This window comes from Jaculus jaculus, chromosome 8 (assembly GCF_020740685.1).
Source record: "Jaculus jaculus isolate mJacJac1 chromosome 8, mJacJac1.mat.Y.cur, whole genome shotgun sequence".
NCBI classification, from domain to species: domain Eukaryota; kingdom Metazoa; phylum Chordata; class Mammalia; order Rodentia; family Dipodidae; genus Jaculus; species Jaculus jaculus.
In genome coordinates, this window is record NC_059109.1 from 862517 (window position 1) to 887084 (window position 24568).

The 24568-nt window shown below is 50.2% G+C and overlaps 2 protein-coding genes across 5 annotated transcripts; both read left to right on the forward strand.

Moving 5' to 3' along the window:
- The first annotated feature begins 4955 nt into the window (after positions 1 to 4955).
- On the forward strand, positions 4956 to 8029 carry Nrm (nurim). 3 transcript variants are annotated; one of them, XM_045157742.1, is made up of 5 exons: positions 4956 to 5139; positions 5755 to 5951; positions 6517 to 6693; positions 6960 to 7053; positions 7179 to 7347. In XM_045157742.1, exons 1-5 carry the CDS (start codon positions 5007 to 5009, stop codon positions 7205 to 7207), a joined length of 630 nt encoding a protein of 209 aa, XP_045013677.1. In that variant the 5' UTR covers positions 4956 to 5006; the 3' UTR covers positions 7208 to 7347. The 3 variants fall into 3 exon arrangements, with proteins under 3 accessions (XP_045013677.1, XP_004671956.1, XP_004671954.1); XM_004671897.2 differs by lacking the exon at positions 6960 to 7053 and having other exon boundaries at positions 4960 to 5139; positions 7179 to 8029; XM_004671899.2 differs by lacking the exons at positions 6517 to 6693; positions 6960 to 7053 and having other exon boundaries at positions 7179 to 8029.
- A 627-nt stretch (positions 8030 to 8656) lies between these two features.
- Ppp1r18 (protein phosphatase 1 regulatory subunit 18) lies at positions 8657 to 24191 on the forward strand. 2 transcript variants are annotated; one of them, XM_045157318.1, is made up of 4 exons: positions 8657 to 8837; positions 9695 to 11299; positions 20673 to 20883; positions 23343 to 24191. In XM_045157318.1, exons 2-4 carry the CDS (start codon positions 9722 to 9724, stop codon positions 23360 to 23362), a joined length of 1809 nt encoding a protein of 602 aa, XP_045013253.1. In that variant the 5' UTR covers positions 8657 to 8837; positions 9695 to 9721; the 3' UTR covers positions 23363 to 24191. The 2 variants fall into 2 exon arrangements, with proteins under 2 accessions (XP_045013253.1, XP_004671957.1); XM_004671900.2 differs by having other exon boundaries at positions 9718 to 11299.
- The last annotated feature ends 377 nt before the right edge of the window (positions 24192 to 24568 follow it).

The following is a 24568-nucleotide window of genomic DNA, read 5'->3' on the forward strand; positions in this document are numbered from 1 at the left end:
TCTCTGCACTTCTCTAGTTTCCTTTTACAGTATTTATAGAATTAAAAAGTTGAGCTCTGTGATAAGTCAGTACTCACTCTGTGCCTTACAGTGAATGGTATGGAGACACAAAGTTTTCGAAGAAATAGTTATGAACTTGTACTTCATTTAGTTATCTATTTGGGGCAAATGATATATTTAGTTTGAGTTTTTAAAAGGTGGACAGGCCTGGGGAGATGGCTTACCAGCTGAAGCGCTTACCTGCAAAGCCAAAGGATCTAGATTCAGTTCCTCGGAATCCACATAAACCTGATGCACAAGGTGGCACATGTGTCTGTAGTTTGCAGCAGCTGAAGGCCCTGGCACATCCATTGTCTGTCTGTCTGTCTCTCTCTTATAAATAAAAAATAAAATTTTTTTTAAAAAGTTGAACAACTAGGATGAAGAGAAATTGGAACTTTTGTACATTGCTGGTGGGGATGTAAAATGCTTTGGCCTTTGTAGTGAATAGTTTGAGACTTCTTTAAAAAGTTAAATTTAGTCAGGAGACGGAGGTAGGAGGATTGCCATGAGTTCAAGGCCACCCTGAGAATACATAGTTCATTCTAGGTCAGCCTGGGCTAGAGCAAGACCCTATCTCAAAAAAAAAAAAAACTTAACAAACAAAAACAAAGGTTAAATGTAGGTTTTTCAGGCATGGTGGCACACACCTTTAATCCCAGCATTTGGGAGGCAGAGATAGGATCACATGAGTTCAAGGCCAGCCTGGGACTACAGTGTGTTTCAGGTCAGCTTAGACTAGAGTGAGACCCTATCTTGAAAAGTGAAACAAAAAAACCACACTTGTACATAAATGTTTATATTTTTTTTACTTGAGACAGAAAGGGAGAGAGAGAAAAAATAGGTGTGCCGGGGCCTCCAGCCATTGCAAATGAACTACAGACACATTGAACCTGGGTCCTTAGGCTTCACAGGCAAGTAGTGCCTTAACCATTAAGCCATATCTCCAGCTCTATATTACTTATTATTATTAATTTATTTTATTTTATTTTGGTTTTCTGAGGTAGGGTCTCACTCTAGCCCAGGCTGTATGTAGTCTCAGGGTGGCATCAAACTCATGGCAATCCTACTCTGCTTCCCAAGTGCTGGAATTAAAGACATGCGCTACCATGCCTGGCATATTATATTTTTTTAAAATACTTTCTTGTATTTTATTTGAGAGAATGGGTAGCCAAGGCCTCTAGCCACTGCAAACAAACGTCAGACACATGTACCACATCTACCACATGTAGAACCTGGGTCCTTAATCTTCATAGGCAAGCACCTTAACTGCTAAGCCATCTCTCCAGTCCCTATATTACTTTCTATAAAGCCAAAGGTAGAAACACAGGAGATGTTAAATAAGAATGAACACATGGCAAGTACGATATATGTATACAGGGGAATGTTCAGCCTCAAAAATGGATGCAAGGCAGAGTATGTAGAACACAGCTTTAGTCACAGCACTCTGGAGGATGAGATGGAGGAACACTGAGTTTCAAGGCCAGCATAGGGTGCAGTTACCTTCCAGGTCAGCTTGGACTAGAGTGAGACTCTGTCTCAAACCAAAATGACCAGACATGGTGGCACATGCCTTTATCCCAGCATTCGGGAGGCAGAGTCAGGAGGATCGCTTCAAGTTCAAGTCCACCCTAAGACTACTTAGTGAATTCCAGGTCAGTTTGGACTAGAGCAAGACCTAACCTCAAAAATAACAAAGACAAGCCGTGCATGGTGGTGCACGCCTTTAATCCCAGCACTCGGGAGGCAGAGGTAGGAGGATCGCCATGAGTTCGAGGCCACCTGAGACTCCATAGTGAATTCCAGGTCAGCCTGGGCCAGAGTGAGACCCTACCTTGAAAAACCAAAAAACTAAATAACAAAGACAGTCTGGTATGGTATGTGGTAGCATGTCTTTAGTTCCAGCACTCAAAAAGCTCAAGTAGAAGGATTACCATGAGTTCAAGGCCAGTCAGGATACAGAGGGTGTTCCATGTCAGCCTGGGTTAGAATGAGACCCCCTACCTACTCCAGACGCATGCGCCAACATGTACATCTGGCTTACATGGGACCTGGAGAATTGAACCTAGGTCCTTAGGCTTCGCAGGCATGCACCTTAACCACTAAGCCATCTGTCCAACCCTGGCCTTTATTTATTTTTATTTTTTAATTTTTTTTATTTGAGAGAGAAGCAAATAGAGCACCAGGGCCTCCAACCACTGCAAATGAACTCCAGACGCATGTGCCCCCTTGTGCATCTGGCTTACGTGAGTTCTGGGGAATCAAATCTGGGTCCTTTGGCTTCGCAGGCAAGTGCCTTAACCACTAGGCCATCTCTCTAGTCCTGGCCTTTATTTTTTTTAATGTGAGAGAGAGAGAATTTGCACACCAGGGCCTCCAGCCACTGCGATCAAACTCCAGGCGCATGCGCCCCCTTGTGTGCATGTGCCACTTTGCTTGCATCACTGCATCTGGCTTAAGGAGGACCTGGAGAGTCCAATATGAGTCCTTAGGCTTCACAGGGCAAGCATCTTAACCGCTAAGCCATCTCTCCAGCACAATTTTTTAAAAAATTTTATTGTCTTGGTTTATTGAGGTAGGATCTTGCTCTAGCCCAGGGTGACCTGGAGTTCACTATGTAGTCTCAGGCTTGTGTTGAAATCATGGTGATCCTGCTACCTCTGCCTTCCGAGTGCTGGGATTAAAGGCATGTGCCACCTGTATGGAAAGTGTAAGAAAAGCAAAAGAGAACTCCAAACTTGATCTCTACAGACAGACTGTTTATTGAGAGAAACAGCAAAGGACAGCAGCCTTCCCAAGGGATGAAGGCTGAAGCCCTGAACCAGGCTGGGGTTCAAACTTGGAGGATCCTAAGGAAAACAGACTGTACCAGGTGCAGTTGTTAAGGAACTTGTAGCGGTTTGTGTCCTTGTTCAGAATAGGCTTCTTCAGCCAGGATTGTCTAAGGGAGGATACGCAAATGGTCCCTGTTCCTTCAAGGCCATCTAGGCTAAGGGGAGTACATCAATCAGGGAAGGTGTCAAACTTAATGATGCCAAATGCCTCCTGGTGCTTCTTTATTGCCCGTGAGCTTTAGGGATAGTTATTAATGCTTTAGTTCCCTTTGGTGTTCAGGAAAGACTATTTACCCTTCACCACCATGCCTGGGTTTAAATTTTTGTTTTATATAATAGAGGTTATTCTCTTTGCTCCCCTTGCCTCAGCTCTTGTTACTCTGGAGGCCTTTAGTAGGTTATAGTATTCACTGTGGGGTTATGAAGGCCTCAGTCAGTCTCTGTGGGGTAGTGACAGACCATGCCTTTAGATATTTCTACCCATTCTGGCTCTTACAATCCTTCCACCCACCCCCCCTTCCATAATATTTCCTGATTAGGCAGCTTTTGTTGGCAATGAACAGTGTGATGGTGCCTGAATGTGAAGTCACTAGATACAACATGGGTAAGCATTGCCAGGAGCAATCATTCATTTGAAATTTTTTGTTTTGTTTTTCGATATAGGGTCTCACTGTTAGCCCAGACTGACCTGGAATTCACTATGTAGTCTCAGGGAGGCCTTGAACTCACGAAGATCCTCCTACCTCTGCCTTGGAGTGCTGGGATTAAAGGCATCTGCCACAATACCTTTCATTTGATTTTTTTTTTTTTTTTTTTTAAGGCAAGTTCTCACTTTAGCCCAGATTGGCCTGGAACTCATTCTGTAGTCCTAGGCTGGCCTCAAAATCATGGCAGTCCTCCTACCTCTGCCTCCCTCCCAGTAGCAGGGACTAAAGGTGTGTGCCACATGCCCAATCTGAATTAATTTTTGGTCTTTGCACATTATACTAAAAAAAAATACTTATTCTTGCCAAATTTCTGATCCCCTCCCCCTTTGTTACTGAACCCTATCAGGGTCACAACTCACTTTCAGAGCTGTCATGTAAGCAAGAGTAGCCTTGTTCTTGCAGCAGTCCTTCTGCTTTCCTGGAGCTGGGATTGCAAGTGTGTGTGCACATCTGACACGTGCTGGTTCTCAAACATAGCTAATCTCGCACCTTAAGCAGACATTGTGAGTGTAGCACATGGAAATAGCTCACTCCATCCTCACAGTACCTGCCATCTCCACACCATTTAATACACAAGTCACTCCATGACTTTGGTTAAACGCCCCTGCTTAAATTTCTAGAGCCAGGATCTTTTCTTACACTGAGAGGGAAAGAGTGGGCTACGTGGACAGCATACAATAGCATAGATAGAGGATGATGAATCGTTGAGTCCTGGAGAGGGAGGAGTGCCCAGTCCATGAGTATGTGGCCACCATGAGACTACATAGTGAATTCCAGGTCAGCCTGGGCTAGAGTGGGACCTTACCTAAAAAAATAAAAAATAAAAAAGCGGGGCCTGGTGGTGCACGCCTTTAATCCCGGCACTCGGGAGGCCAAGGTTGGAGGGTTCTTGTGAGTCCGAGGCTTGCCTGGGACTACAGAGTGAGTTCCAGATCAGCTTGGACTAGAGTGAGACCCTACCGCGAAAAATACATAGTAATTTAACAAAAACCTGATGTGCGTGATGGCGCCGGGAAAGGCTGTTTGGAGGCTTCTGAGTGGCTGGGTTTAAGAACAGCGTGGTGGCGCACGCCTTTAATCCCAGCACTCGGGATGCAGAGGTAGGAGGATCTCCGTGAGTTCGAGGCTACCCTGAGATTGTACAGAGTGAATTCCGGGTCAGCCTGAGCTAGTTAGAACCTACATCGAGGAAAAAAACAAAACACAAGGGAGGACCGTATTCACTTTGGAGCAGAAGCTGAGGTTCCACCGCGCGGAGCCGCCGCCCTGACGACGCGCGGGGGTTCCAACGGCGGCTGTGACGCGGAGAGTGAGAGCTGGGAGTCGTCCCCGCCCTCCCGCTGCACCAGGCGGAGGCGGGGCCGGGGCGGGACCTGCGGCCGCGGGAACCCCAAGCCCGCGCTCTCGGCTCCCGCCGCTTCTGGCCATGGCCCCGGCGTTGCTGCTGGTTCCCGCTGCCCTCGCCTCCTTCCTCCTGGCCTTCGGCACAGGAGTGGAGTTCGTGCGCTTCGCCTCCCTGCGGCCACTCTTCGCAGGGAGCCCGGAGGCCGGCGGTCCCGGTGAGCGCGGGGTTGGTACGCGCTCGGAGGGGAGGAGCGGCCGGGGGCGGGGCTGGAGGCCGAGGACTGGACAGCGCGCCCAAGCTGTATACGGAGTTAACCGTTTGCCGAAGCTAGAGAGCAAAGACGGAGCGTCGGGAAACGGCAGTACCTGGAGCCATGGGGAGCGGAGGCTTAGAACCGCTCCAGACATAGCTCCCTAAAGCCCTGGGAGGGGGAGACGAAGAGAGGGTACTGGGTACAGCATTAGAGGGACTTGGTCTGGGTTGAGTGTATGCGCGCGTGCATGTCAGGGTCTCCGAGAAAGAGAGAGAGAGAGAGAGAGAGAGAGAGGGAGGGAGGGTAGGGGGGAGAGGGAGGGAGGGAGGGAGGGAGAAGGAGGAGGAGGAGAGGGAGGGAGGGAGAGAAGGAGGGAGGGAAGGAAAGGGAAGGGGAAGGAGGAAAGGAGGGGGGTAATGAAAGAGAGAATGAATGGGCCTCCTGCAAATGAACTCCGCATGCATGTGTCACTTTGTGCATCTGGCTTTCCATGGGTAACAGGGGCCAGCGGCTTTGCAACGCTCCAGCCTTAGCCATCTTCTTGATCTTTTGTCCCTTTCTTCCTCAACTACCCAGATGCCCACCAGGGGTGGCTGGCTGCCCTGAAGGACCGAAGTGTTCTTGCTTCCCTAGCTTGGGATCTGGGACTCCTGCTACTATTTGTGGGCCAACACAGTCTCATGGCAACTGAGACAGTAAAGGTGTGGACATCCCGGTGCTTTGGGGTCCTTCAGAGATCTCTGTATGTGGCCTGCACTGCCCTAGCCTTGCAGGTAGGAAGCAGCTGAGTTCCCAAGGGAGATAGAATCTGTCTGTGGGGAGGAGGGGCAGTTACCCTGTATTGTTGGAGGGGGAAAGTATGGATTTGAGAAAATACAAGCTGTTAACCTCAGCTCCCATCTCACCAGGGTCGATTTTCCACTCTTTATCAATAAGGATGTATTTGCCATTCCCCAAGCACAGCATGTGCATTCTCAGCCTTGCAACTTTGTTCACACTTCAGATACCCTCCTACACACCTCCCCAGCTCTCCCCTCTCCCAAACCCACTTCTCTGTGTCTCAAGAAATTTGCTTTCTCTTTTTATCATTCCCAAGTGCTTGCCATAGGCTACTCTTTGCACCCATCAGTACCATAAATTGTTCATGTAGAAATGGGTTATCCTCACTTCCTTGGGACCTGGTCTGGCACTCATCCCCCCCACCCCACCGCACCCCATTTATGGTGAATAGTCAGTCAGTGGTACTGTGTGGGAGAAGTATAGGTTATTCTGGCTCTTGTTCTCTCAAGAGTGGGCAGGGTGGACTGTTAAGATAGCCAGCCCTTCATCCTTTCCCAGCTGGTGATGCGGTACTGGGAGCCTGTACCCAGAGGCCCAGTGTTGTGGGAGGCTCGAACTGAGCCATGGACTACCTGGGTACCCCTCCTCTGCTTTGTGCTGCACGTCATTTCCTGGCTCCTCATCTTTAGCATCCTTCTGGTCTTTGACTACGCTGAGCTCATGGGCCTCAAACAGGTGAGGATTCTGAACCTTTCCACCTTCCCATTGTCTTCTATTCCTTCACCTGCTTTTTTAAACAAATTATTTATTTATGAGAGAGTATGAGCATGCCAGAGCCTCCTACCACTACAAATGAACTTCAGATGCATGCACCATTTTATGCATCTGGCTTTCTGTGGGTACTGGGAAATTGAATCCAAGCCGATAGACTTTGCAAGCAAGTGCATTTAACCACTGAGCCCTCTCTCCAGCCCTCCCTCACTTTTTTTTTTCCTCACCAGCTTTTCTTATGGGAATGTCTTCCTTTAGCCTGCCCTCAAAAGCCAGCAACCATGAGTTTCCTGGGCCTGGGGAAGATGTTTGGACCAGAGACAGGTGGGGTGGAGTCTCAAAAAGAAATCCTGGGCTGGATTTCTAAGAGGGCAGTTACCGGAGAGAAGGGCAGAGGATGCTTGGTTGAGAAGAGGGTTGACTTGCTGTTCATGCTGTTTCTCCCCTAGGTATACTATCATGTGTTGGGGCTGGGTGAGCCTCTGGCCCTTAAGTCTCCCAGGGCTCTGAGGCTCTTTTCCCACCTGCGTCACCCAGTGTGTGTGGAGCTGCTGACGGTGCTGTGGGTGGTTCCCACCCTGGGCACTGACCGCCTCCTCCTTGCTCTCCTCCTCACCCTCTATCTGGGCTTGGCTCACCGGCTAGACCAGCAAGACCTCCGTTACCTGAGGGCTCAGCTACAAAGGAAACTCCAGCTGCTCTCCAGGCCCCAGGATGGGGACAAGGCAGAGTGAGAAGCTACCCCTCTCAGGTCCCAACTCCTGTACTTCCTTTCTCCCTGAAATTCAAAATGTTTTAAAACCCAGGCCCTGGCTGCTTTGGGCCAGAGAGACTCAAACTCATGCACTGAAGGTGCTGTTCCCTCCCCTGCGTGAGACATCATTCCCTAGGTCCAGTTCCATACTCTAGACTCCAAGGTCTGCTTCCCACCAGCCAGGAAGATGTGTGGCACTCACTGGCTCCTCAGCATTGGAGCATGTCACTCCCCACCCACACACACACATACTCCAACAGCCTCCTCATGAAAAGGCTTGATCACAACTTCTTGGTAGTTACTGCTAAGCCTCAGGGATTCCATTCTCCAGTTTCTACTCCAACAAGCCGTGTCAGGGTCTGTCTGCAATTCTACAGATAACAGGTGAAAATCCCCTTGGACTCTAGGGGTGCCTCCTCACCTCTGCCATCCTTATCCCACTTCCTCAGGTCTCCACCTAGGGCTTCGTTCTGAGCCTAATGGAGAGGTTTCTCCTGAGGGACATTCGCTACAGAAATATTAAAATTGGCTTTTCTACACTAACAACCAATTGTCTCAATCTCTCAAGCCTCAGCGCTGGGTTTGGGTAGGCTGGCACGTTGGAGGCCAAGTTCGGGTCGCGGTGGCTAGTGCACTTTCTGGCGGCCGCTAGGCTGCGGCCACGCCTCGTGGGCCCTTCCCCGCCGCGAGCCGCCTGGTCCCGCTTCTTCCAAATCGGCCAGCTTCCCCGCCCGTAGACCAGGGCACCCATGGGAGATAGGGTGATGCTCTGGGAGGGGAGAGAGCTCCCACAGCCATGTGCTCCCGGCACCTCTCCCTGCAGCTCCAGCCCCGCGGCCCGGCAGCATCCCACATGCCCGCAGTAACAAAGACTGGTCCGGGAAGGCTGAGGCGTGGGGAGGAGGCTCTAGATGGGAAGGGCGGGCCCGCTGGCCGCAGCTGCCGCTTCCTCCCCGAGTCCCCCGGGGGGCCTGAGTCACGGGCTGCCGCCTCGGGTCGGCGAGCTGAACTGGGGGGAGATGGGGTGTGGACACCACAGGCTTCTCCAGGGCCGTGGGGCAGGACGCGGGGAGGCCTGCGTGGAGGCCTGGGGACGGGCCACCGCCGCAGGGGAGTCCCACGCGGGGAAGGAGGGCCGAGGCCCCGCCCTCAGCTCCGCCCCGCGCCCCCTTCCCTCGCCCCATTGTCCTTAGACAAAGCGGTCGCCGCCCCCCTCCCGGCCCCCGGGTCTTCGTCCCTCCTCCTCGGCTCCCACCTCCCTCCTTCCAAGTCTCGGGATCCTCCTCTCTCTCCTCCTCTTCCTCCCTCCCGACGCCGGGCTGCTCCGCATCTCCACCCGGGACCCCCGAGGCGTGTGAGTTGACGCGGGAGAGGTGTCTCCTGGTTCCCGGCCCTCTGTCCCTCGCCGGGATCCGGCGCTGCCCGGGTCTTTGTGCAGAGACTGTCCGTGTGTCTGTCACCGCGGGCGCGTGGGCCGTCTGCCCAGATCGCCTGGGAGTGGGGTGGGGAGGCCGGTGCGGGGGTCATGGGACGGGACGCCACGGTTCTGCGAATGTGTTGGCAGCAAACGCCTGGGTTCCAAAAAGTCCCCCGGGGAGGGTATTTCCCCCGGCCCGCCTCGGGGGCGGGGTGCGCGGCTGTAGGGTGGGGGCCGGGCCGGAGGGGCGGAATTGAGCCCAGCCCGGGACCTGCGGAGCTTCGTCCCGCCGTCCGGATTCCCCTTCTCCCCAGACCTCCGCACTCTCCGCTCCTCGAGGCCCCCCCATCTCCCCTGTGGCCCTTGGCCAGCGGGGTCCTTGCTTTTCCTCCCCGCACCCCTTGTCTGGGTACCTGCGAGGCAGTCTTGCTCGAACCCTCTTCCCTCTGCGTCCCATCCCCGCAGTCGCTCTTCTTCCTCACTCCAGCCTCTCTTCGCCTGTCTCCCCCTCTCACATCCTTAGGACTGTTCAGTTTCCATTCGTCCCAATCAGGCCCTGGCTCTGCTTGAATCTGGACTCTTCCTCTTCCATCACCCCAACTCTATTCCGCTCTTCTCTTTACTCAGTTCCTCCCTTCTCTGCCCTCTTACAAATCTTACCATCTTCCCTCTGGCTTTATCCTCAGCTCCACTCCCCCCTCCATCAGCTCTCTCCCATCACTTCCTTCCCCTACACCCTAGTGTCAGCCCCTGGGCCTCCCTGAAGCCTGCCTTTCCTGTTCCCTGCCCCTTAGTGTGCCCCGTCCTTACCTTGAAGGGCCATGACCACCATTCCAGACTGGAAGCTACAGCTGCTAGCCCGGCGCAGGCAGGAAGAGGCAGCGGTTCGCGGGCGAGAAAAGGCTGAGCGGGATCGCCTGTCCCAGATGCCAGCCTGGAAGCGGGGACTCCTGGAGCGCCGCAGGGCCAAGTTGGGCCTGCCTTCTGGAGAGCCGAGCCCTGTGCCTGGAACTGCAGAGGCTGGACCCCCAGACCCAGACGAGCCTGCTGTCCTTCTGGAGGCCATTGGACCGGTACACCAGAACCGATTCATCCGGCAGGAACGACAACAGCAACAGCAGAGGAATGAGGAGCTGCTTGTGGAGAGAAAGCCTGGGCCTTTGGAGGCCCGTGAGCGGAGATCCAGCCCTGGGGATTCCAGAGATCAGAGTCCCAAGGGAAGAGACCCAAAAGAGGAAAGGCTAAGTCCCAGGGAGGCCAGAGAGAGGAGGCTGGGGGCAGGGGGAGCCCAAGACTCAACTCCCAGGCATTTGGAGACTCGAGACTGGAGGCAAAGCCCTGGAGAGGCTGGAGACTGGACATCGAGATTGTCAGAGGCTCGGAAATGGAGACTGAGCCCTGGGGAAACTCCAGAGCGGAGTCTGAGACCAGCAGAGCCTGGAGAACAAAGTCCCAGAAGAGAAGTGGTAGAAAGTAGATTCAGCAGCCCTGAGGAGTTTGGTGGTCAGAAGCTGGGCCTGACAGAGGCCCATAAGTGGAGGCCGGACTCCAGAGAGTCTGGGGACCAGAGTTCCGGACAGGTGGAGTCATCTGAGTGGAGACTGAGCTCAAGACAAGAAAGACGAGACTGCTTGGAGGAATGTGGGAGAAAAGAAGAGAGGCCAAGTCCAGGGATGGCCCCAGAAGAGTCTGCTGGGCTGTCAGAAACCCAGGCAAGGGACACTCAAGACACCATCTCCATAGGAGTGGAGGCCACCATGCAGAGGCCCAGCCCTGTGGAGGATGGAGAGAGGGGCTTGAAGCTGACAGAAGGGTGGAAATGGACCCTGAACTCTGGGAAGGCCCGAGAATGGACACTCAGGGACATGGAGATGCAGACTCAGAAACCCAATTCTCCAGAGTCTGCAGAGAAGCGCTTGGGACCTTCAGGTGTGGAGGCTGAAGGAGAGGCTGAGAAAGAGGAGGCGGGGGTTCAGAGCTGGCCTCTGAGAGCCCTGCAGAACCACAGCTCCGTTCCTCCCCTCCTCCCACCAGAGGACGCTGGGCCTCGGCAGGAAGAGGAAGAAGCTGAACCCCAACCCCCATCACCAGCCACTTTCTCTCCCCCAGCCCCATCTGCCCCCCAGCCCCCTGGGGATCCCCTCATGAGCCGCCTGTTCTATGGGGTGAAAGCAGGGCCGGGGGTGGGGGGCCCCCGCCGCAGTGGACACACCTTCACTGTCAACCCGAGGAGGTCTGCCCCTGCAAACCTAGCACCTCCAGCCACAGCTGATGCTGCAGCCACCGGGGCTGGGAAGAAACGGTACCCGACTGCCGAGGAAATCTTGGTTCTGGGGGGCTACCTCCGTCTCAGCCGCAGCTGCCTGGTCAAGGGGTCCCCCGAAAGACACCACAAACAGGTAAGGAAGCTGCCAAGCTTGACTTGGTAAGAGTTCACTTCCCACTTCTGCCTGGATTTCAGTCTTTCTTGCTTTTTTTTATATGTCTGTGGTCTTTTTTTTCCCTCTGTTCTTGTCAATTCCTGCCACCTCCCTTCCTCTGAGCACACACCCTTCCTTCTGGTAGCCATCCTTTGCCCTTCTTTTGGGAGCTCCAAGGATTTTGCCCAGCAATCCTCCATTTGTCTGGGTGTGTCATTTTCAGGGTGTGTCGGAACTGTTGCTTCTCCCCTCAGGCTCTTAGTACACTAGGCTTTGAGAGTTTTGAACTATTCAAAGCCTTTCTGGTCGGGAAGGAAAGATGACCACCTTGAAGCCTTGAAGGCTGTGTCCTGGGGTGTAAACGCAGCTGTGAAAGGGGGAGGATGTGGAGACAAGAAGCCTGGGGAGCAGGAGCAGGAGAGTTTGGTGTTCTAGGGAGAAAAGGTTCCAGCCCCAAGACAGAGGAGGTAGAATTAAGTGGAGACATCCCAGGATAGAGGGGGAGGGAGACTAAACAAGTCGGGACCGAAAGAAGGCTTCTGGACCCCAAGTCAACCCTGCGGCAGAGGCAAGGCGCACACAGAAGCCATTTGAAGTGGGTGACCCCAGGGTCACATACCCCCAGCTGGGCCACTGTTCAAACAGAGCTTCCTTCTCTCTGGGGACAAGAAGAGCGTTCTCCTCTCCCAAAATATCCCCGCCCCTTTCCTGTCCTTCTTCTTCCTTGGACTTCTCCCCCACCCCCTTGCAGAACTGGCTCAGCCACGATTTTCCCCTCTGTTCTTACTACCCCCTGGCCTCTCCCTCCACTTGGGGTGGAAAAAAGAGAAAAGCATTTCAAAGCTTCAAGCTGAAAGCAGCAACTGGCTAAGGCACTGTGGGAGTTGGGGCCTGAGTGGGGTTGAGGCCTTCAGGCAGGGTCAGAGGTTAGCCTTGAACAAGGACTTGCAGGGAAATAGGCAGGCTTGACTTCTTCCCCTGGCCCTGGTCCAGCTTCCTCCCTGTACACACCAATCAGCTTCCTGTTTGAAACTCTGTGGGGAGAGAGCAGTCCCACTCTCAGGCCTTACAAACCCAGAAGTCTGTTCACTTAATACACATTTTCCCAGGGTTTAGGGCTTGCAAAGCCTCAGCAGTACAGCCACCTCAGACTTGTCAGTGAGAGAGCACAGGGACCAAAGAACAAGGTGAAGCTTGAAGGGCTTACATGTTTCCCCCAGATCATTCTTTTTTTTTTTTTTTTTTCCCCAGATCATTCTTGTTAGTTTTGTTTATTTTATTTAGTGACTTTCTGAGGTAGGGTCTCACTCTAGCTCATGCTGACCTGGAATTCACTATGCAGTCTCAGGGTGGCCTCAAACTCTCTGGGATCCTTTGCCTCTTTGCCTCCCCTGGGATTAAAGGCTAAAGGCATGCGTCACCACACCCATTTTGTTAGTTTTAACTAGCATACAGAGTGTTAGGTTTCAATATGTTTCAAACGTACTTTTTAAATTCTCCCACCCTAATTTATCTTTTAAAAAATAATTTTCTTCTTTGTAAGGAGATACAGGGAGAGAATGGGTGTGTCAGGTCCTCCTGCCACTGCAAATAAACACCAGATGTAAGCACCACTTTGTGCATCTGGCTTTATGTGAACCCTGGCTATCAAGCTTGGCAAGTAAATTTCTTTAACCTCGGCATCATCTCTCCAGCCCCCCAGTTCATCTTCATTGACTCTAACCTCCTCCCTGTGCTGCAGCGGTACCCCAATCTACTCAGCCCTCTGACAGCTGTTGCTTTTTCCCTTTGGGCCTGGGCACAGGCAAAGAAGTAAGGACAGGAAATTTTCTCAGGGTGAGGTGTTCAGAAAAGTCACTTCCTACTGAGACTGGGTTGTGCCTTTTTGAAGAAGGAAAGCTCCGGAGACCAAGACCAGGCACCATGAGGACAGCCAGGAACCCAGGGAGGTGCAAGACCTGTGATGGTGACCATACCTAAGTCAGCAAATGGAGGTGGGGGGGGTAGACAGTGGAAGCAGATCTCCAAACAGGAAGTCAGGGGTGGGGGCCGGAAGGCTGGTGGGACTGCGAGGGGAAAGCTGGGCCATGGGCCTGCCAGAACTGTTGTCAGGATGTGGTGAGAGAATAAGGAAGCAGCCATGCTGGGGTGGGGCAGGGAGGCTGCAGAGTCCTCAGACCAGGCCACCTCTTCCACAGCACTTTCCCAGTGCCTGCCTTAGCAATGACTGCTGAGCCTTATCCTGGCTCTGTCCCAACCGCTATACCCCTACCCCTGTCCCTAAATAATTTCTTTGCAGGTGACTTCTAATCAGAGTATTCTTTTTTTTTCTTTTTTGGTTTTTCGAGGTAGGGCCTCACTCTGGCCCAGGCTGACCTGGAGTTCACTATGTAGTCTCAGGGTGGCCTCGAACTAACAGCAATCCTCCTACCACTGCCTCCCAAGTGCTGGGATTAAAGGCGTGCACCACCAAGCCCGGGTCCAGAGTATTCTTTAAAGACTTTTATTATTTATTTATTAGAGACAGAGAAAGAGAGAATGGGCATGCCAGGGCCTCCAGCCACTGCAAACAAACTCCAGACACATGCACCCCCTTGTGCATCTGATTTACATGAGACCTGGCGAATTGAACTCGTGTCCTTAGGCTTCACAGGCAAATGCCTTAACTGCTAAGCCATCTCTCCAGCCCTGCAGGTAACTTCTGTCAAATTTAACCTTGCCATGGGCTGGAGAGATGGCTTAGCAGTTAAGTGCTTGCCTGTAAAGCCTAAGGACCCCAGTTCAAGGCTCAATTCCCCAGGACCCACATTAGCCAGATGCACGAGGGACCGCATGCGTCCGGAGTTCATTTGCTGTGGCTGGAGGCCTTGGCACACTGGTTCTCTCTCTCTCTCTCTGCCTCCTTCTCTCTCTTTGTCTGTCGCTCTCACATAAATAAATTAAAATAAACAACAACAAAAAAATTTAACCTTGCCATCAAGAGGAACATCCAGGGTCTGGAGAGTTAGCTCAACAGTTAAAGGTGCTTGCTTGCAAAACCTACCAGCCCAGATTGTTTCCCAGCCATCCTCAAGGCAAAAGACCCTGGTGTGCTCCCCCCCACCAAATATAAAAACCCGTGCAAATAAATATACGACTGACAGACAGACAGCCCAGCTTTGAGATCTTCCGACAAGCTCCTCTGGCTAGAGACCTGCCCCTCCCTCTCTGGCCCCCTTGTGACCTTATATAGCTGATGGGAGAGGAACGGGTGAGTCACTTCCCTCCCTGCCCCCACCCTGTCTTGCGGGCTGTACATTCCTGAGAAGCCCAGTCAGAAGCTGGAATGGAGGGAGGGGATGTAGACTGAAAAAGTAGAATGAATACATTATAAACTACAGAGATTCTTATCTCAAAGAGGGATACAGGAAAAGAAAGAAGAAATGGGATCTCTGAAATTTGGGTAAACCTGTCAGTGACAGATTTAGAAAGGGTTCTTCTTCAGAAGCTGAGATATGCACAGTCTGCTTATTGTCCCTTCATTCTGCCAGCGTTTCCATGCATGTGGACTGGGAGTTCACTATACAAACTGAGCTGTTGTCTTCCAGCCTTACTCTATTAGAACATCAAGCCAGCTGTGGTCGTGCACACTGGTAATCTCAGTACTTGAGAGGCAGAGGTAGGAGGATCACTGTGAGTTTGACGACAGCCTGAGCCTACAAAGTGAGATCTGGGTGAGCCTGGGCTAGAGTGAGACCCTACCTTGAATAAAACAAAAGAAAAGAAAAGAACCTCATCTGATGTCTGGATAACCCTTTATGCATTGTGGCAACTTCCAAGCTCCTTTTAAAGCAGCTACTTTCGAGGCAGAAGTGGGGGATCAACACAAGTTCAAGGCCAGTCAAGGCTACATGGTGAGACTGTCTCAAAAACAATGACAGTAATAGTAAGTACAGCCAGCCTTGCATATCTGAGGGTTCCACATCCAGGAGTGCAACCAAAAGTTGTAATAAAAAATATATATATATTTAGGTAAGCCAACTCTGGTGGTGCATGCCTTTAATCCAGGCACTCAGGTGGCTGAGGGAAGGAGGATCACTGTAAGTTCAAGGCCAGCCTGATACTCCATAGTGAATTCCAAGTCAGTCTGGCATAGACTGAGACTCTGCCTTGAAAAACTAAAATAATATAAATAATAATAATAATTAGGCAAGCTGGACTGGTGGCACAGCCTGTGACCATAATTTCTCAGGAGGCAGAGTCACAGGATGGCAAATTCAAGGCCAGCCTGCACTACTTAGTGACTCTATCTGAAAAAGTAAAAAGATTATGGGAATGGAGAGATGGCTTAGCAGTTAAGGTACTTGTCTACAAAGCCTAAAGACCCAGGTTTGATTCCCCAGTACTCACATAAAGCCAGATACACAAGATGACACATGCGTTTGGAGTTTGTTTGCAGTGGCTAGAGGCCCTGGTGTACCCCTTCTCTATCTGCCTTTCTCTCTCAAATAAATTATTTAGTTAGTTACTTATTTTTGGTTTTTCAAGGTAGTACCTTACTCCAGCTCAGGCTGACCTAGAACTCACTATGTAGCCTTAGGGTGGCCCCGAACTCATGGAGCTCCTCCTACCTCTGTCTCCCAAGTGCTGGGTTTAAAGGTGTGCACCACCATGCCTGGCTAATAAAATATATTTTTTTAAGTATTGGGCTGGAGAGATGGCCTGCCAGTTAAGCCACTTTTTTGCAAAGCCAAAGGACCCAGGTTTGATTCCCCAGGATCCATGTAAGCCAGATGCATGTGTCGGGAGTTTGTGGCAGCTGGAGGCCCTAGTGTGCCCATTCTCTATGCCTCTTTCTCTCAAATAGATAAATAAAAATAGAAGGGGAGGGTGGAGAGATTGCTTAGTGGTTAAGGTGCTTGTCTGTGAAGCCTAAGAACTCATGTTTGAATCTCCAGGTCCCACGTAAGCCGGATGCATAGTGACTCAAGCGGCAATGTTGCTTGTGTGCACAAGGGGGCCCATGACTCTGGAGTTCATTTGCAGTGGCTTTAGGCCCTGGTGCACTCATTCTCTCCCCACCCTCTCTCTCTGCCTCCTTCTCTCTCAAATTAAAAAACACAAACAAACAAACAAAAAATACAAACAGTCGGGTGTGGTGGCACATGCCATTAATCCCAGCACTTGGGAGGCAGAGGTAGGATGATCATCTTGAGTTTGAGGCCATCCTGAGACTACAGAGTTAATTCCAGGTCAGCCTGGGCTAAAGTGAGACCCTACCTCTAAAAACCAAAACAACAAAACAACAACAACAAAAAACCCAAAAAACAAAAAAAAAATAAAAACCTGGGTCCTTTGGCTTTTGCAGGCCAGTGCCTCACCTGCTAAATCATTTCTCCAGCACACACACACCCCTCCTTTTTTTTGTAGGTTTTTTTTTTGTGTTTTTTTAAATAATTATTATTTATTTACTTATTTGAGAGCGACAGGCAGAGAGAAAGAGAATGGGCGTGCCAGGGCCTCCAGCCACTGCAAACAAACTTCAGATGCATGTTTCACCTTGTGCATTTGGCTTACATGGGTCCTGGGGAATAGAGCCTAGAACCAGTGTCTTTAGGCTTCACAGGCAAGTACTTAACCACTAAGCCACTTCTCCAGCACCTTGGTTTTTTTTGTTTTGTTTTGTTTTGAGGTAATATCTCACTGCAGCCTAACGTGGCATGGAATTCACACCTGGCTCTAAATGCATAATTTTTAAGCTGGGCATGGGTGTGCTGGCACATGCCTTTAAACCCAGCACTCGGGAAGCAGAGGTAGGAGAATCGCCATGAATTTGAGGCCACCCTGAGACTATGTAGTGAATTCCAGGTCAGCCTGGGCTACATAGAGACCCTACCTTGAAAACCCAAAATAATAATAATTACTATTATTAAAGCTTATTTATTTATTTGAGAGAGAGAGTGTGTGGGTGTGCTAAGGTGCTCTTGATGCTACAAATGAACTCCAGAAATGAACTCCAGATACATGCACCACTTCATGCTCTGGCTTTAAGTGGGTACTGCAGAATTGACTCCCAGCTATGAAGCTTTGTAAACAAGTGCCTTTAACCCTGAATCATCTCCCCATTCTCATAATTTTTTTTTTTTAACAGAAAAAGGAGTGGGTTAGTGATTATGGAAAAACAATTAGAATATGGCTGAGTGTAATTTAGAAGGTTAGGATATGGAGTGGAGAGTGAATGAGCAGCTTCTGTGTAGTGACTGAAGTGGGGGAGCCGGGAGGGATATGTGTTCCAGGCAAAGGGAACAGTCAGTGCATAGGCCCTGAGGTGGGAATACAACTGGGTTGGGGTGGGGAAAATCAGTCAAAATGGGGGACACATTGAGAACACCCTGTTGGATTTGGTCAGACTCTGGGTTTTGTCCAAGGGAGATGAGGAGCCATTAAAAGATTTGAACTGGAGTGACAGACACTTCCCATAGGGACTCAGATGAGATGCCACACCTCATACAGCACCTCCTGTAGCCATCATCCTCACAGAGGTTCACATGGGTATTCCAGGACACAGGAAAGAGCCCCAGGTCTTCCCTACACATTCCAGTGAGGCCTGGGCCATTCCTAGTAGTTCACATGGAATCTTCCAGTCTGTCTCCCTAAGCCCCCTGCCTCCCTACTGTTAACCCTGTTGTTCCTCTCCCCACTGAGCTCCTTAAGAGAGCAAAGGAGGGGAGATGGACCAGTGAATAAAGTTCTTGCAGTACAAGAGTGAGATGTTTGGATCCCCAGACTCTAGGTAAAAGCCTATCTCTGTAGCATATGCCTTTAATCCCAGTGTGCCTGTGGTGAGAAGGGAGACAGACAGGAGAATCCACTGGAAATTTGCTGTCCAGGTAGCCTGGAGAACAGTGAGCAACCTCCCTCCAATGAGGTAGAAGGTGCTTGAAAATTGTCCTCTGTCCCCTACATGCTACCATGGCACACGTGCTCCTGCGCTCACAAGGACACGCACACAACAGAAGCCAAAAAGTTAATATGAGGGCTGGAGAGATGGTTTAGTGGTTAAGAGCTTGCCTGTGAAGCCTAAGGACTCCGGTTCGAGGCTCGATTCCCCAGGACCTACGTTAGCCAGATGCACTAGGGGGTGCACACATCTGGAGTTCGTTTGCAGTGGCTGGAGTCTCTCTCTCTCTCTCTCTGTCTCCCTGTGCCTCTTTTTCTCTCTTTGTCACTCTCAAATAAATAAAAATAAAACAACAACAAAAAGATTTTTTTTAATTAAAATGAGGTTGGGGAGATGGCTCGGCAGTTGCATGTATTTGCTTGCAAAGCCTGCAGGCCCAGGTTCCATTCCTCAGTATCCACTAAAAACCAGACACAAAATTAGCATATGTGTCTGGATTTTGTTTGCAGCAGCTAGAGGCCCTGACATACCCATATACATGGAAATAAACATGTTTAAAGGGGGGGGGAGGTGGTTGGACCCACTTACTTTTGGAAGCCTAGTTTCAAGGATTTCTGCCTCTTTTGCCTCTGTCATTGCAGATGCCCCCTGTACATCCCCACCCTATTTTGCCTGGACCTTCTACCCAGCTGCACCTTCCAAGGACTCAGGGCACATCTTTTCACCTATGTGTTGGGGAATGTTTCTTGAGTCTCTTGGCTCATCTGGTCTTTCTTTTGTCTCTTGTCCCTTCTCAGCCTAGATCTCTTGACTAAGGATCTAGCCCACCTTAGAGGGGAGAAGTGAGGGCAGGCCCTCAGATTTAGGTTTCCCAGGGTACAGCAAGACTCTTGAGTGTGTAGACAGCAGAGTACCTGTTACTGCTTTGACTTAGTGCTCCCTCTCCAAGCAGCTGTTCACTGCCTGGCCAGCTCCAATCTCACCTCCTCTGCCTGGTTGCCCCAAAGGGCCAGTGCTAACCACAGGCTGGCTATTGTTTGTTCTTTCATTTCTTTATGTCTTTTTTAAATTAATTATTTATTTATTTGTTAGAGACATAGAGAGAGGAAACACTTGGACCTCTACTCATTGCAAATAAACTCCAGATGTATGTGCCACCATGTGTATCTGGCTTACATGGGACCTGGAGAATTACCCCCTCCCCCAGGCTGACCTGGAACTCACTATGTAGTCTCAGGGTGGCCTCGAACTCACAGCAATCCTCCTACCTCTGCCACCTCCTGAGTGCCAGGATTAAAGGCATGTGCCACCATACCAGGCTTGAACCTGATTTGGAGAATTGAACCTGAGTCTTTAGGCTTCACAGGCATGTGCCTTAACCATTAAACCATCTCTCTAACCCATCTTTCATTTCTTTTTTTGCTTCTGCTTCCCACTTATATATCTGGGTTTCTTTCCTTTTCTGGGGTGGGGGGAGGGAGGAATTTTTTTAAAAACATTTTATGTATTTGCAGGCAAAGAGAGAAACAGTGGGCAAGCTAGATCCTATTGCCACTGCAAATAAACTCCAGAGATACACATTTTGTGCATCTGGCTTTATGTGGGCACTGGGGAATTGAACCATGGCCATCCAGCTTTGCAAACAAGACCCTTTAACCCCTTAGCCATCTCTCTGACCCCTGTTTTTTTTTTAATATTTTATTTATTTATGAGAGAAGTGGTAAAAAGAGAGAGAGTGGGTGCACCAGGGCCTTCGGCTGCTGCCAGATGCTGTACCACCTTGTGCATCTGGCTTACTGGGTCCTGGGGAACTGAACCTGGGTCCTTCAGCTTTGCAGACAAGAGTTCCTTAACCAGTAAGCCATTTCTTCAGTGCTGCCTCCCCCTCACCCCCCCCCCCCGCCATTTATTTTTTAAAGACAAGGTCTTGCTGTGTAGTCTAGGCTGATATAAAGCTGGATAGAAGTCCTCCTGCTTTCACACTGTAGGGTGTTTTTTTTTTTTTTTCTTCGAGGTGGATCTTTCTGTGGCCCAGGCAGACCTGGAACTCACTATATAGTCTGGCCTCGAATTTACAGTAATCCTCCAATCCTCCTGTTTCTGCCTCCCGAATGTTGGGATTAAAGGCATGTGCCACTACACCCAGTTTCCACTGTTTTGTTTTATTGAGGCAAGGTTTCACTTTTGCCAGGATGACCTCAAACTCACATTGTCCTACCTCAGCTTCCAGAGTGCTAAGATTAAAGGCCTGTGCCACCACATTGGCAATAGATTGATTTCAAATGATTGAGTGAAAAGAGGAAATCTGGGGTTGGACAACTGGAAGGAAAAGTTGAATTCCAAAATGCATGAATGGAAAGGAGAGGTCGGCCAAGAGTCCAAGGCCAGTCTGCCTTTCTGCCTGACATCTGCTCACTGGGGTCTCAGTGATCCCTGACCCTCAAGTTGAATTGACCTCCTCTTCCTTCCCAGCTCAAGATCTCCTTCAGTGAGACAGCCCTGGAGACCACCTACCAATACCCCTCAGAGAGCTCGGTACTGGAGGAGCTGGGCCCGGAGCCCGAGGCCCCCAGTGCCCTCAGCCCCCCAGCGACCCAGCCCGACGATGAAGAGGATGAGGAGGATCTGCTGCTGCTGCAGCGCGAGCTCCAGGGAGGGCTGCGCACCAAGGCCCTAATCGTGGGTAAGTGGTGGGGCGCCGGCCCGAGGGCGCCCCCTGGTGTCAGCAGCCCCCGCAGCCCCAAAGGGAGGGGAGGGTGCCTATGGGCGCTTGGAAGAGGCTTGGGGGCGGGGGCTCCTTTAACAGACGTGGAAATGGGTCTTCAGAAGCAAGGTGCATATTGAATCCCCAGATTTCAAAACCAAGGCTCTTTCTGAGAGCTGCAGCTGGGTAAAAATACCCAAGTCTGAGACTGGAAGAAATGGTTCAGTGATAAAATGCTTATTGCACAACATGAGGGCTTGAATTCCAGTCTCCAAGAACACACTTAATAGCCTGTTATGGTGGCAGATGCCTGTAATTCCCACGTTGGGAAGGCCAGGATGGATGCCTAGGGTTTACTGGCCAGGCTAGCTGAATCAGTGTGCTGTAGTTTCAGTTAGAGACCCTGTCTCAAAAAACAAAAAAAAAAAAAAAAAAAAAGGGCTGTGTGTGGAAGTGCATTGCTTTTAATCCTAGCACACAGGAGGGAGAGGTAGGAGGATCACCATGAGTTCTGTCTGAGTCTGCAGAGTGTGTTCCAGGTCAACGTGGGCTAGAGTGAGACCCTACTCGAAAAGAGATAAAGCAAAATAATAATAATAATAATGTGGAGAGCAATTGAGGAAGATATATGATACTACATACATGTTAACATTCATCACACTGACACTTGCAAAGATCTGAATTGGGTCAGACTTGAGTTTGAGTTCCACCTTGTCTTTTATCTTCTTTTTGTTTTTGTTTTGGGGTAGGATCTCACTCTAACCCAAGCTGACCTGGAATCCACTATGTAGTCTTGAGTGGCCTAAAACTCATGGTGATCCTTCTACCTCTGCCTGCCGAGTGCTGGGATTAAAGGCTTGAGCCACCACACTTAGCTTTTTTTTTTTTTTTTTTTTTTAAAGAGAAAGAGGGGGAGAGAGAATGGGCATGCCAGGGCCTCAAGGAACTCAGATGCATGTGCCCCCTTGTGCATCTGGCTAATGTGAGTCCTGGGGAATCGAACCAGGGTCCTTTGGCTTTGCAGGCAAATGCCTTAACTAACCGCTAAGGCCTCCTTTGTTTTTTCTTTAATTTTTTTTTTTTTTTTTTTTTAAGGTAGGGTCTCACTCTAGCTCAGGCTGACGTGGAATTCACTATGTAGACTCAAGGTGGCCTCAAACTCACCGTGATCCTCTTACTGCCTCCCAAATGCTGGGATTAAAGGCTGGTGCCACCACACCCAGCTTTTTTTTTTTTTTTTAGTTTATTTATTTGAGAGAGAGAGATACAGAAATAGGTAGAGAGAGAATGGACGCACCAGGGCCTCCAGCCACTGCAGACGAACTCCAGATGCCTGGCTTTCATGGGTCCTGGGCAGTCAAATCTGGGTCATTTGGCTTTGTAGGCAAGAGCCTTAACCGCTAAGCCCTTTTACTTTATTTTTTAAAAATTTTTTGTTTATTTTTACTTATTTATTTGAGAACGACAGACAGAGGAAGAGGCAGATAGAGAGAATGGGCATGCCAGGGCCTCCAGCCACTGTGTGTGCCCCCTTGTGCATCTGGCTAATGCGGGTCCTGGGGAATTGAGCCTTGAACCGGGGTCCTCAGGCTTCACAGGCAAGCATTTAACCGCTAAGCCATCTCTCCAGCCCAGCCCTTTTATTTTTTAAAAAATATTTATTTGTGAGCCCAGTGTGGTGGTGCACGCCTTTAATCCCAGCACTTGGAAGGCAGAGGTAGGAGGATCGCGGTGAATTTGAGGCCACCCTGAGACTCCATAGTGAATTCCAAGTCATCCTGGGCCAGAGTGAGACCCTACCTCAAAAAACCAAAATGAAAAAGAAAAAAAAAAATGTAAGGAGAATGAATGGGTGCACCAGGGCCTCTAGCCATTACAAACAAAACAAACTCCAGATACATGTGACACTTTGTGCATCTTGATTTACGTGGGTACTGGCGAATCGAACTGAGGACATTAGGCATTGCAGGCAAGCACCTTAACCACTGAGCCATTTCACCAGCAACCATCCCGCCCATAATTTTTTTTTTTTTTTTTTTTGTAATGAGGCTAATGATAAGCTGTTCTGGAGTGGGGTGTAGCTTAGTGAAAAGATACTGTACCTGGCATGCTGGAGGCTCTTGGCTCTACTCCCAGCACCATACAAGAAAAGACAACAAAAGCAACCTCTCACAGATGTGAAAATTGAATAGTTTTTGTAAATTACCTACAACCATTGCTAGATATTATATTGCTTAACCTCTTCCAAGATCTTTGTAAGATTAGACAAGTTATGAGAATGCCTAGCACTGTATCCTGAGTTGAGTGATGGCTGCTATTACAAGTGGCAGCAAGCACCTAAGACACTGTAGGACTTCCCTTGTGCCAGCACCCCTCTGTTTGGGAGTGATGGGGAGGACCTCCCCCATGCCCTATCTTAATTGCCTCTCCTTCCACAGATGAGTCCTGCCGGCGGTGACCATCCTCCACTGTGGGCACATATCTCCCTCTCCTTCCCTCCCTCCCATAACTGAAGATCCTGGACGCTGGATGACTCGGAGTTCACAGACCCTGGAAATGAGCCTGGCAGGGAAGAGTGACCAACAGCTTCTGCACTTTCCCCATTCCATTTCTAGGGACAGAGCCAACTATCCAAGTTCCATTCATGACCCCTGGTGTGGATGTGGTCAAATGGGAGGAACATCTTAGGTGATCCAAGATTGAGCACCACATTCTGGGAGGCGCACAGGACTCATTTGGGGTGGCGATAAAGCACCCCCACCTCTATGACTGGGTACATCCTCCACAGACTTCCTTGGCTCCCCACCACTCCCTCGGGGACCCTCAGGATTTAAGCACTTGTCTCCCTGGGAGGGTTAAATCCCACTCTATTTACAGACACCATCCCTCCATCGCCACTCCTTTGTTTACAACTCCTGCCTCCTCTCCACAGCCTGGTTTACATGCCTGCCAGCTCCCTACCCCACCTGCCAAAGTCCCAGGTTTATAAGCCAGGCTGAGTTCAAATCTCTTTTGTTTGTTTCATTGGGAGTGTCCTGGGGGGAGATGCCTCCCTCTACCTTTGCTCAGTATTACTGTGCCTCAGTTTCCCACAACAGGGAAGGCTGGGAATCCTAACCCTGTACTCCACGACAGTTATTTAATTTTCTCCTTGTTAATTCACAATTCACTTGAATTGCAGTGATGTGGGAACTAAGGAGGTATTTTACCTCCCCCATATCTCCTTTTTCAGTTGCCTAATTTGTTTTGTAACTTTCCATAATAAAATGGAGCTCTTTCCAACTCTCTTACTGCTGCTGCTTCTTCTCTTCCCCTTCTCCTCTCCCTCCTCCTTCTCCTTCTTCTTCTTCCCCTCTCTTCTCTCTCTCTCTCTCTCTCTTTCAATAGGGAGAGTCTCCGGCCCAGGCTGACTTAGAATTCATTCTGTAGCCCCAGTCTGGCCTTGAACTCATGGGGGAGCTTCCTACCTCAGCCTCCTGTGTGCTGGGATAAAAGACAGGTGCCAGCATACTATATATATATATATATATTTGAGAGAAAGAGGAAGAGGCACAGACAATGGCATGCCAGGGCCTCCCGCCACTGCATTAGAATTCTAGACACGTGTGCTTCCTTGTGCATCTGGCTTGTGTGGGTCCTGGGGATTTGAACCGGGGTCCTTAGG

Bases quoted from the DNA above. Each gene is read 5' to 3' on its own strand.
- Nrm (XM_004671897.2), top strand. From the start codon at position 5,007: ATGGCCCCGGCGTTGCTGCTGGTTCCCGCTGCCCTCGCCTCCTTCCTC. The intron at 5,140-5,754 runs GTGAGCGCGGGG...TCAACTACCCAG, and splicing joins CCCGGAGGCCGGCGGTCCCG to ATGCCCACCAGGGGTGGCTG. The intron at 6,694-7,178 runs GTGAGGATTCTG...TTTCTCCCCTAG, and splicing joins AGCTCATGGGCCTCAAACAG to GTATACTATCATGTGTTGGG.
- Ppp1r18 (XM_045157318.1), top strand. From the start codon at position 9,722: ATGACCACCATTCCAGACTGGAAGCTACAGCTGCTAGCCCGGCGCAGG. The intron at 11,300-20,672 runs GTAAGGAAGCTG...CTTCCTTCCCAG, and splicing joins CCGAAAGACACCACAAACAG to CTCAAGATCTCCTTCAGTGA. The intron at 20,884-23,342 runs GTAAGTGGTGGG...CTCCTTCCACAG, and splicing joins CACCAAGGCCCTAATCGTGG to ATGAGTCCTGCCGGCGGTGA.